Source organism: Budorcas taxicolor, chromosome 3 (assembly GCF_023091745.1).
Source record: "Budorcas taxicolor isolate Tak-1 chromosome 3, Takin1.1, whole genome shotgun sequence".
In the NCBI taxonomy this organism is placed as follows: domain Eukaryota; kingdom Metazoa; phylum Chordata; class Mammalia; order Artiodactyla; family Bovidae; genus Budorcas; species Budorcas taxicolor.
Genome location: NC_068912.1, coordinates 104,175,225 through 104,188,092, shown reverse-complemented (window position 1 = coordinate 104,188,092; position 12,868 = coordinate 104,175,225). Strand labels below are relative to the sequence as shown.

At 51.5% G+C, this 12,868-nt stretch overlaps 1 protein-coding gene across 1 annotated transcript; it reads left to right on the top strand.

The window, feature by feature from the left end:
- The first annotated feature begins 9,173 nt into the window (after positions 1-9,173).
- On the top strand, positions 9,174-12,292 carry GUCA2B (guanylate cyclase activator 2B). The gene is made up of 3 exons (XM_052638236.1): positions 9,174-9,266; positions 10,372-10,558; positions 12,231-12,292. The coding sequence occupies exons 1-3, from the start codon at positions 9,174-9,176 to the stop codon at positions 12,290-12,292; spliced, it is 342 nt and encodes a 113-aa protein (XP_052494196.1).
- Positions 12,293-12,868: the final 576 nt, after the last annotated feature.

Genomic DNA, 12,868 nt, shown 5'->3' with positions numbered 1-12,868 from the left:
CACAGCTGTGTGAAGGCTGCTCCCCCAGCCCCGACCTTTACCCTCCACCCCGGAACCCCCACCCCCAGGCCCAGGCCTGCCTCAGATGGGACCCTGGCCACCACCCGGCCCCTGTGCACATCCAGGCGACAGAGGCCTCCCTTCCAGCACCTGGCACACCCTGGGACAGCCCCGCTTACATACAGACACACATGCGTGCTCACACGCACATGCCTACACGCTTACGTCTGCACATGTACCCACACCAACATGCAGATGCCTACACAGACAGCCTACTCGTGATCACATGCTCTCACACACGCATGCACGTGTGCATGCACACTCACCTACCACACGTGCACACACATGCTCCCCTACACATACAGAGCGCCCATATACACACATGTTCACAGCCGGCAGGCATGCACACACGTGCTCACACACACCTTTGACCCCAAGGGGAGGAAGGCAGAGATGCGGGCAGAGGCCAAGGTCAGAAGCACACCGTCCCCTCCCAAGAGGGCAAGACTCAAGTCTTCCGTCTGAGCCAGCTTCTGTCTGCCGCTCAGGCGGCCCCAGACCCCGGGCCCAGGGTCCCCCGCCTCACCACGGTTCTCCTGCTGCCCCCAAGCCCTGCTGTCAGCACTGGGTCCTCCCTGTGGCCTGAACTTTCTCCTCCCTCTCCACTCCACTGCGGCCCTCTTGTTCACCTCAGCATCCAGTATCTAGAGACCTCAGAACTCAGACAGCAGCAGGCAAGCAGGGACTTTTTCCTGATGACCTCACAGGCTTCCTTCTGTAGACTGTCATAATCACGTTTGCAGGACACCCCTCACAGCCGGACATAGACATGCGGACTGGGGCTTCCCGTTGCCCCTCAAATCAGACAGTCTGTCTCCTCACCCTTTACCTCTCAAGGGTTGGCTGAGAGAATGAAGCCCTAAGGAACAAGGACAGTCGGCTTCCTCTGCCTGCAGTGTTCCTTGACTGTCACCAGGGGGCAGCCCTGATCCACTTATTTGCTTTTTTGAAAACCATACCCAACCCAGTTCATCTAGACAATGAAGCTGGGGAGAATACAAACAGACTTAAAGGGCTGTGTGTGTGGAGGTGGGGAAGGTGAGGGGGGTGCGGGAAGGTGAGGGGGGTGCGGCAAGGTCGGTACAAACTGGGTAGACTGGCTGCTGCTGCTGCTGCTAAGTCTCTTCAGTTGTGTCCAACTCTGTGCGACCCCATAGACGGCAGCCCACCAGGCTCCCCCGTCCCTGGGATTCTCCAGGCAAGAACACTGGAGTGGGTTGCCATTTCCTTCTCCAATGCATGAAAGTGAAAAGTGAAAGTGAAGTCGCTCAGTCATGCCAGACTCTTAGCGACCCCATGGATTACAGCCTACCAGGCTCCTCTGTCCATGGGATTTTCTAGGCAAGAGTACGGGGTGCCGTTGCCTTCTCCAGGTAGACTGGGGAAATAGATAAACAGATCAAAAGGGAAGCCACTGGTTGAACGAGCTTCAGTGTCATTACTAATGTTGGGGTACAAACTTACTCTGAGTCTTCCACTGACCAGAGGAAAAAAATGAAACCATTCACTAGGTCACCTACTTCTTTAGGGAAAGGCCAATATTTCATTTGGGAAACTGGAAAACCACCACACTTCGGTTTAAACAGTTCACCATACAGGATCTTCTGCTAGACCCAATACACTGATTTTTCTTTAAATTTTGTCATCTCTCCATTTCACGCTTTAATTTAAGGTCAACATTAAGAACTCCGGCTCTAGAACCAGACCTCCATTCTCACTGTGTCCACTTCCTGTCCTTCTCTCCTCTCTCAATCCCACTCCAATCAGGTTTTCGTCCACTACTTTCCTGAACCTGATCCTGTCAAGGTCACCAGCCCTTCCATGTTGTCAAATCCCGGGGCAGTTCTGTCTTCATCTTACCACAGCGAACTCAGCACTTGACCCCACGGAGCAGGCTCTTGTTCCTGAAATGCTTCTCTGTTTGGCTTTGAAGACTGAACCCTCTTTGGGTGGCTCTACTTACTGCTTCTTCTCCATCTGCTTTGCTGGTTCCTCATGCTCTGACCTCCGAATGCTGCAGGACCCTGTCACAGCTCAGCCCTGGATCTGGCCTCTCTCCTTCCATTCCTCTCTCAGTCCAGTTCCAAGACCCTAAGAATCAGATGCTCCCTGGTGACCACAGCATGTACGTCAGTGGCCCACATCTCTACTCAGAGGTCAAATAGGCATTTCATACTTAACACGTTCAAACTGAACTCTCCAGACCCTCATCTGACCTGCTCATCCCTCCTTCCCATCTCGGTAAGTGGCAGCCTCATTTGATGTGGGTCAACATTAGAATTGTCCTTGACTCCTCTCTTCATTCACCGTTCACATTCAAAAGAACAGAAAATCCTGTGGGCTCTGACTTCAGTGAATGTCTAGAATTCAACCTGTTCTCAGCATCTCCATTTTGACCCTCCATCCAAGCAAGTGGCACCACTCTGTGGACTGTGGCCTAGTCTGGTTTGTTGGTGACTGTATCTGTTGTGCCTAGAATAGTGCTTGGAACATAATGGGCCACAAGTATAGGAAAAGGAGTACGTCAAGGCTGTACATTGTCCCCCTGCTTATTTAACTCCTATGCAGAGTACATTGTGAGAAACGCTGGGCTGGAAGAAACACAAGCTGGAATCAAGATTGCCGGGAGAAATATCAATAACCTCAGATATGCAGATGACACCACCCTTATGGCAGAAAGTGAAGAAGAACTAAAAAGCCTCTTGATGAAAGTGAAAGAGGAGAGTGAAAAAGTTGGCTCAAAGCTCAACATTCAGAAAACAAAGATCATGGCATCCGGTCCCATCACTTCATGGGAAATAGATGGGGAAACAGTGGAAACAGTGTCAGACTTTATTTTGGGGGGCTCCAAAATCACTGCAGATGGTGACTGCAGCCATGAAATTAAAAGACGCTTACTCCTTGGAAGAAAAGTTATGACCAACCTAGATAGTATATTCAAAAGCAGACATTACTTTGCCAACAAAGGTCCATGTAGTCAAGGCTATGGTTTTTCCAGTAGTCATGTATGGATGTGAGAATTGGACTGTGAAGAAGGCTGAGCACTGAAGAATTGATGCTTTTGAACTGTGGTGTTGGAGAAGACTCTTGAGAGTGCCTTGGACTGCAAGAAGATCCAACCAGTCCATTCTGAAGGAGATCAGCCCTGGGATTTCTTTGGAAGGAATGATGCTAAAGCTGAAACTCCAGTACTTTGGCCACCTCATGCGAAGAGTTGACTCATTGGAAAAGACTCTGATGCTGGGAGGGACTGGGGGCAGGAGGAGAAGGGGCCGACAGAGGATGAGATGGCTGGATGGCATCACTGACTCGATGGACGTGAGTCTGAGTGAACTCCGGGAGATGGTGATGGACAGGGAGGCCTGGCGTGCTGCGATTCATGGGGTCACAAAGAGTCGGACACGACTGAGCGACTGAACTGAACTGGACTATGTGCTGATTAAATTATTGTATGCCCTAGAATTTGCAGAGCACATATGACACAAAAAGGATTTTGTTTCTTGATAAACAAATTCACAGCTAAGAACACTAGTTTGCAATATTTTCACATTTTTCGAATAGTCACCAGGCCCCTTGCATATGACAGGAAGATGCTAACAAGATGAATGAGGCTCAGAGAAGTAGGACGTTTTCCAAGCCCAAACATTTAGTGCTTAGTGGAGTTAATCTTTGAATCCTATTCATTTATTCAATTCAATAGGTATTTATTAAGCACCAATTATGTGCCAGATATGTGCCAATTATAGACTTCCCTGATAGCTCAGTTGGTAAAGAATCCGCCTGCAATGCAGGAGACCTTGGTTCAATTCCTGGGTCTGGAAGATGCGCTGGAGAAGGGATAAGCTACCCACTCCAATATTCTTGGGCTTCCCTTGTGGCTCAGCTGGTAAAGAATCTGCCTGCAGTGTGGGAGACCTGGGTTCGATCCCTGGGTTGGGAAGATCCCCTGGAGAAGGGAACACTCCAGTGTTCTGGCCTGGAGAACACCACAGATTATACGGGGTCGCAAAGAGTCAGACACAACTGAACGACTTTTGCTTTCATGTGCCAGATATTGTTTGCGGAAAACAGACAGATTCCTTTCTAGTGGCAAGAGAAATGCAAGAAATGAAATGTTCATATATGACAGATGCTACAAAAAAGTAAGGGGACCAGAGTGATGGGGAAGCTTTCTGAGGTAGGATGGTCAGGAGGGATCTCTTTGGGGAAGTGGCATTTGAGCAGACTTAGAGGAAGTGGCAGGAGAGCCATATGAGTGTGTGGGTGAAGAGCAGATTTCCAAGGCAAGCTACCTTTAGCATGTTTGGGTGACAGCAAGGAAGCTAGTGTGGCTGGAACCCAGAGGGTGAAGGGCAGAATTTGGCAATGAGTTCAGAGATATGAAGGGGTCCAAAGGGACCTTCAGGGCCAGCGGAAGCCTTTGAATTTTACCTTGGGTAAAGTGGAAAATCATTAGTGGGTTCAACAAGCAGAGGAGAGACATGGTCTGACTTAGATTTCGACAGGATCACTGCAGCGGCTGCTGCAAGGAGGCCTAAAGACAGGAAAGAGATCTGTTTGGAAAGCTCTTGGCCAGGTTGTGGTGCCCAGATGTTTGGTCAACCATGAGTCTAGATGTTGTGAAGATATTTTTGTCAGATGTGATTAATGTTTACAGTCAGTAGAGTTCAAGTGAATAATGAGTGAGGGCTGCATCCAATCAGCTGAAGGCCTTAGAAAGACTGAGATTTCCCGAAAAAAGAGAAGGAATCCTGCCTCAAGATTGCAACCTGGAAATCCTGCCTGAATTTCCCACCTGCTGGCTTGACCTTCAAACTTCAGACACACGACTGCATCTAAATTTCCAGCTGCCAACCGGCCCTACAGATTTCAAATTTGCCAGCTTCAGCTGGCAATCTTTTAAAAGAAATCTACACAGTTTACCTACAAAACAGAAACAGTTGCAGGAGTAGAAAACAGTTTTATGGTTACCAGGGGGTAAGAGGGAGGGAGGGATAAATTGGGAAATTGGAACTGAGATATACACATTGTTGTTGCTGTTTAGTTGCTAAGTTGTTTCTGACTCTTTGCAGCCCCATGGACTGTAGCCCACCAGGACCTTCTGTCTGTGACATTTCTCAGGCAAGAATACTGGAGTGGGTTGCCATTTCCTTCTCCAAGGCTCTTCCTAACCCAGGGATCTTATGTCTCCTACATTGAGAGGCGAGTTCTTTACTGATGAGTCACCAGGGAAGTCCAACGTATACACATTACTACATATAAAATACATAACTAATAAGAACCTGCATGAAAGTCATTCAGTCATGTCTGACTCCTTGCAACCCAATGGACTATACAGTCTATGGAATTCTCCAGGCCAGAATACTGGAGTGGGTAGCCATCCCCTTCTCCAGGGGATCTTCCCAACCCAGGGATTGAACCCAGGTCTCCCACATTGCAGGCGGAGTCTTTACCAGATGAGCCATCAGGAAAGCCCGTATAGGACAGGTAACTCTATTCAATACTCTGTAATAACTTTTATGGGGAAAGAATCTAAAAAAGGGTAGATATACGTACCTATACAACCGACTCATTTTGTTGTACACCTGAAACTAACACAACACTGCAAATCAACCATTCTCCAATAAATTTTTTTAAGTAAATAAAATCTAATGGCACCCCACTCCAGTACTCTTGCCTGGGGAATCCCATGGGCAGAGGACCCTGGAAGGCTGCAGTCCATGGGGTCGCTGAGGGTCGGACATGACTGAGCGACTTCACTTTCTCTTTTCACTTTCATGCATTGGAGAAGGAAATGGCAACCCACTCCAGTGTTCTTGCCTGGAGAATCCCAGGGATGGGGGAGCCTGGTGGGCTGCCATCTGTGGGGTTGCAAAGAGTCGGACACGACTGAAGCGACTTAGCAGCAGCAGCAGCAGACAGGTAGAGATGGAAGATGGAGAAGGAAATGGCAACCCACTCCACTATTCTTGCCTGGAAAATCCAATGCACAGAGGAGCCTGGCAGGCTACAGTCCATGGGGTCGCAAGAAAGTCAGGCATGACAGAACAACTGAGCAGAGATAGAAGACCGATAAGAAGAGAGAAGAGAATATATATGCATATTTAACAGAATCAGTTCTGTTTCTCTGGAGAATCCTGATACAAAGCTCTTGCAATAATCCATGAGACCAACAATCCGTGATGGTCGTTTGCACCTTGGCATCAGCAATGGAGATGGTGAGACATGGTTGGGGTCCAGAAACATTTCAGAGGTAGAATAAACTGGATTGGTTAATGAATTGAGTTTGGCAATTAAAACAAAGACAGGCGTCAAGGATGACCCCTAGATTTTTGACCTGAGAAACTTGATGAGTGATAGCACCCACACCTGTTCTGGGAGATGCTGAGGAGGAAGATAAATGAGTCTGGAGCTGAGGGGAGAGGTCAGGCTAGGGTACTTATGACATTAAAGTCCTTAAGATTGGAGAAGATTCCCAAGGCGGTGATTACAGACAGAGGACAATAATCCGAGGACTGAGCTCTGGAGCCCCTGGGGGTTCTAAGCTCTAGAGGTCAAGAGGAGCAGGAAGAAATAGCCAAGGAAACTGAGAAGATGGACCAATGAAACTGGTAGAAAAAGTGAAGAGCGTGTGTCCTAGAAGCCAAGTCAAGAAGAGGCTTTATTCCAAGAAAGATGGCGTGGTCAGCTGTGACAAATGCTGCTGGGAAACGCTCAGTCTGGGGGCATGGAGGACTGTGGTGGTGGGCACTGGACAGGGGGCCCATTGTGGAGAGAGGGGCAGCCCCAAACACACAGGGGCAAACTGTCACTCACTTTGTCTCCATGTTTGAGGCTTCCGCACGGGGTCCGGAGTCCAGGCTGGCCTGACAGTCACTTCCCATGTCCCTCAAGAAGGCAGTGCCCTGAGAAACGTCAACACACGCCGGTTGATGGGGGCAGTGGCAGGGCTGTGCGTCTGTGGCATGATGGATTGGTGAAGAGATTAGGAAGAACAGGGTTGAAATATGAATCTGAGTCAGACTAGGCAGATGGGGAAGTTGCACCTTGTTCCCAGGGAAAGAATGACATGAGATGGTCCCTGGCTGGCAGAGCAGAAGACAGAGAAGGGAAGGAGGCCACGGACACAGGATCCTCTAAACCCTACAGGCTTGGCCCTTGTCTCTTGGGGCCAGGCCAGGGAGGTTGAGCTTGCCTGATGGAGAGAGTGGGGACGGGGGATTCGAAGATCGGAAGTGTCGCAGCTGCAGGTTCCAAGGTGGGGCCTATCAGGGAGGCCGCCATAGGGAAGGAGAGGCAGGCGGGGAAACCACAACTCACAATGTGGGCCCCAAGGGCCACGCACGTTCTGGGGAAAGGGAGAGTCATAGGCTCCTTTGGGATGGGACTGTCCAGGTTTTCCTCCCAATAGTCACTGGGAGGTGGTCCGTTATTTCCTCCACTTACTGATGAAGACTTGGAGAAGCTGCCCAAGGTCACACAGTTCAGAAGTGCTGGGGTCTGGGTTTGAACATGGATCTCCTTACCTCCAAGGCCCATGTTCCTTATTTCTCCCATAAGCTGAGCAGAGACGAGAATTCCAGAGAGAAAACATGCTGCACACACCACGTGCTTGAACTCGCTGGGCCGGTAAAATGAACTTCATCTGTAAAAGGAAGACAACAATGATACCTATTGCAAAAGATTGAAGGGGATTCTGCTCACAGAACAGCGTGGCGCCTGCGTATTTGAGCAGAGAGTTATTGTTTCTGACGGTTATTTCAGTTTACAGATAAGAAGTCATGTAAGAGTCTATCAAATTCTTCGTACTCAGAAGAGTAGGCCAAAGTCTGGATTCAAAGCAAGACAATGGGAATACCAAAGTTCACTCAAGCTTTTTCCATTTCATCCCAAGATAAGAAAGAAGGGGATGAGCAGGCAGGCTGGTGGGGAGCAGCCCCGAAAGCATGAGATGGGATTAAGCTTTTGCAAAAAGAATCAGCCTTAGGAAACACAGTGACATCAGATTTTAGCCACAAGTTAGAGAGTGGGCCTGGAATACCCAGATGGGCTATCTGGGCTTCAATTCAATGTTAAGCATGGAGTACCTACTGCCTGCCAGGCTCCGTGCCTGGCAGGGCAGAGCCATGGGATTGGCACTGTTGACAGCTGTCCCGGCTGGCGGTGGTGATGACTCCCTTGCGGACTTTGACCCAACCTTCAATCACGGAGATGGTAGGTCACACACTGCCTCGAATGGCAGCTGTGAGATCAAGGGACCTTCAGTGGCATGCGTTACTCCCAGACAAGGACGAGCTCAGGAGGAGCCAGCCTCATCACTCTCATAGCAGCCTCATGTGGTGGGTCCTGTCACAATGCCCCTGTGATGGAAGAGGAAGCTAAGCTCAGGTAGAGCTGATGTGACTTGACAAGATCACTCGGCTGCAGCAGAATCAGGATTTGGACCCTGGTCAATCTGTTTCCAAAGCAGGTGCTCTTTCCTCCAGGCCAGGTTAGGCTTTTGGCTTCTAAAAGGTGGGATGGACAATACCGGTCCTGGGTGTACCCATCACTTGGGAGATGGCAGGCAGAGGCAGGTTGAGGGGCTGGGCAGGCACTGATCACAAGGATGGTCTTTCAATAAAACTGGGGAGAGGAGATGGGAGACACAAGGATCTAGGGATGGAGAACCCTGAGGTCAGCCTGATATCTGCCTGCCTGTCTGCCTGTACCTTTTGACCTGAGGAAAATCCCTAGGCTCAGCGGGGGCAGATGCCCGAGCCCCCACTGTACTATCGACTGGCCCCGTTGCCTGAGACCAGGTACCTCTGGGGCCTCGCTTTCCCTGGCTATGAAAGGGTCCCCCTCCCTCCACCTGCACAATGCCTTGCACGCACGGCAGGCGCTCAACCCAGCATCACGCTCCCGTGTTCTCAGGGCCTCCCTACCCCCATCACCCCCAACCCCCTTCCTGGGAGTGGGCCCAGGCTTGTCAGGGTGCCAGCCAGCTGTCAACCCCGCCCTGGCTGACCAGTTAATGAATGACGGGTGCTGGAGGCCAGCCTATAAAAAGCTGCCAGATGAGGAAGCAGGTGGGAGCCAGGTGGACGGCGGCGGGACACAGAGAGAGCGAGATGGCCAGCAGGGCGGTGTCAGGGTGCCTGCTGTGTGCGGTTGCCCTGGTCTTCCTCGTGCTGCTGCAGGGCACACAGTCAGTCTACATCCAGGTTTGTCCTGAAGGTCCCCACGGCGAGAGGCTGGGATGGAGAGGGAATGCTGGGAAAGTCATTAAGAACAGTCCAGGACCCAGGGCTCAGCCCAACACCCAATCACACCACAGGGGCCAAAAGAGCAGGTGGGTGGAAGCAGCTGGAACACCGATGACAGCGATGGCAGTAATGATAACAATAAAGTATGGTCATTCTGCGTTGCTCTCCTCAAGTGCCCATCCCGGTCAGAGGCCAGATGGGGAGTCAGACATAGCGCCTGCCCTTGAAGAGCCCAGAAGGGGAGGGAGACTTCTTTAATGCTCCCACAACTCTGTAGGCGGAGAGGGGATGATGGCCACCAGAGAAGCTTGCTCGGAGAGTTAACTCGAGCTGACATTGCAGGATGAGCAGGAGGAATCTAGGCACAGGGACCAGGACTGCCCAGGCAGAGAAAGGCCCCAGCATGCAGAAAGGCCCCAGGAGAAGGCAGCAGCGGGTGCAGGTCTCCTCGCAGGGTGGCTGTGAGGCTACAAGAAGTCCGTCGATGGAGGCAGGGCCTGCCTGCGGTGTGGCAAGCTGCCACTGGGCTCCTGGGTAGCACATTCGCCTGGGCATCCTGGGGAAGGAATAAGGGAATTCTGAGGTGGGGTGTGCCATCTTCCCCCTGCAGCCTTGGCCTTGGAGCCAACCAGCTAGACTGTGCATTGCCATCATTTTGCCATGTTAGTTCAGGGGCAATCACGCAGTTATGGGGAGGGGGGCAGTGCCTGGGTACCAGGCACCTGGGAGGAGTGGAGTTTGATTCTCCCTGTCAGATGAGGTTCAGAGTGGGGAAGAGACAGGCAGCCGGTGGAATTTGAATCAAACTCTCCCCCCGCCACCCCGGTCTCCAAAGCCCATGCCTTGAACCACCATGATCACAGCTTTGCTCAACCTCATCTCCCAGTTAGCCTGTGGCACAGGGGGATGTGAAGTGTCAGACAGCACCTCCCACCTGCCCAGTGGTCTTCCATGCCTCAACTTTTCAACTCCATGAAAACAGGGATGCTCCCTGGTCTCCTGGCAGCACCCTGCCCCATTCCCTGCTCAGGCTGTGATGCCTGAGGTCTCCTTCCTCCTCTAGTACCAAGGCTTCCAGGTCCAGCTGAAATCGGTGAAGCAGCTGAATGACCTGGCGGATCAATGGGTGCCCAGCCCCGGCCTGCAAGACCAGAGTCCCCAGCCCTCTGTGTGCCATCACCCGGCCCTGCCACTGGACCTCCGGCCCATCTGTGCCTCTAAGGATGCAGCTAGCATCTTCCAGGCCTTGAGTGAGTCCCCCCACCCCCATGGAGCCACCTGACCCTCATGTTCTCGCCTCCCTGCACCCCAGGTCCTCTACCTCGTGTGGCTTCTGTTAAGCACCTAGTGGCTAAGAATAGGGAGATCCAAGAAACTTAGCCCCTGCCCTTCCTGGCTGGGGCGCTGAAATCAGCCATGCCAGGAGCCCCTTCAGTCCCCAGCAACCCGGCTGGGATAATCAGCCTGCCTCCAAGACTTCACAGGTGGGGGGAAGGGACACTGGACACGAATCCATAAAAATGACTGCAATACATGGGCGACCAGGGAGGCCCAGCGGGGACACAGGAGCGAGATGGCTCCTGTCTGGGGACATGAAAGGGAATCTGAAAGGCTTCCAAGAGGGGCTGACATCTAAGCTGAAATGCGAGGGATGAAACAGCTGATCAGGAGAATGCAGGGACTGGCTGGCACTTACTTTTTTTCTTTCGATTTTATTGGAGTATCATTGACTTATAATGTGTTGGCTTTGGGTATACAACAAAACGATTCAGTTAGATATATACATCTATTCATTCTTTCTTTTCCGGATTCTTTTCTCTGTAACCTTAATTTATAACCTGTATCTATATAGGTTAATCTATAACCTCTTAATCTATAACCTATAGATTCTCATATAGGTTATCACAGAATATTGAGTAAAGTTCCTTGTGCTATACAGCAGGTCCCTGTTGGTTATCTGTCTTATATATAGTGGTGCTCAGTGGCAAAGAGTCCACCTGCAGCGCAAGAGACACAGGGACATGGGTTCAGTCCCTGTGTGGGGAAGATGCCCTGGAGGCGGCCATGGCAACACTCCAGTCTTCTTGCCTGGAGAATCCGGGGGACAGAGGAGCCTGTCGGCCTACAATCCCCGGGGCCACAGAGTCGGACACGACTCAAGTGGCTGAGCGCGCAGGCACATATGCTAGTGTGTACATGCTCATCCCAAGCTCCTGATTTATCCCTCCCCACATCATTCCCCCTTTGGTAGCTATACGCTTGTTCTGGGTGTCTGTAAGTCTGTTTCTGTTTTGTGAAGAAGTTCATTTGTATCATTTTTTTAAATTAGATTCCACATAGAAGTGGTATTCGGTAGTCCCTTAGTCCTGTCCAGCACTTTGTGACCCCCATGGACTGTAACCCACCAGGGTCCTCTGTCCATGGGCTTTCCCAGGCAAGAATACTGGATTAGGTTACCATTTCCTTCTCCAGGGGATCTTCCCAACCCAGGGACTGAGCATTTATCTCCTGCACTGGCAGGGGGATTCTTTACCTCTAAGCCACCAGGGAAGCCTGACTTACTTCACTTAGTATGCTCATCTCTAGTAGCCAGTATTTACTGAGCACTTACTAAGTACCAGGCCCTGGGTCAATCCCTTTGCCTGCCTGCTATCCTCACTACCCCTTGGCCAGGTTGATACTGTCAGTTGAGCAGGCAGGGTTTGAGTGACTCGCCCAGGCACTGCTAGGAGGACAGGACATGGGACTTGAGCCCAAGCCCCTCACTCTGCCTTTAAACTTTCTTGCTCTCAACCTGTGACCAAGATACCAAGCCCCTCCCTCAGACCCTCTCAGAGGCAGGCCTTCTCTGGCTGTCTGGTCGGTGACTCTCCGGACCAAGGATGTTTCAGGTTCAGCTGACAAGTGTTTTCCTCCACCCAGGGACCATCGCTGACGACGACTGTGAGCTGTGTGTGAATGTTGCCTGTACCGGCTGCAGCTGAGATGGCCTGGGTGCCCTGAGCTCACCCAGGAACCTTGCCCCACCAGTCCACTGCCTTCAGAGCCTCTACTCCCATCCAGGCTCCGGGGGTCCCCACCACCACAGTCATCCCCTCTCCTCCAGGGCCCGACAGCTGGATCTGGAGCAAAGCAATTGGACCCACAGCTGGAGAAGAGTTTGGTTCCTGGAGCAGCCCTGCTGCTGAATAAAGATGCTCCACCTACACTCGGAGCCAGGTGTCCATTTGTTCATCACCAGGAGGCTTGAGCAGAGCTTCCCGGGAAGCTGGCTGGGTTGGACCCCTGAGTTAGGCGTTTTCCTGGTTTCCTTGTCTATGGAGTTGGTTCGTTAAGCTCTGTTTCATATCGGAAGAGTGAGGCTGTGAATGGAAATGAGTTGCCTGGGATCACAGAGTTGGAAAGCCATAGAGCACCCAGACCCATCTGACCCCCAAGCTAAGCTCAGGGCCTGGCCCAGCGGCAGAGCCAGAACTTCTGTGCTCCTGATGGAGTTGGGGGGACGATGAGGGGAGAAGACGGGAGGATAGGGGAGAATGGGAGGAGGAACGGGGCTCTCT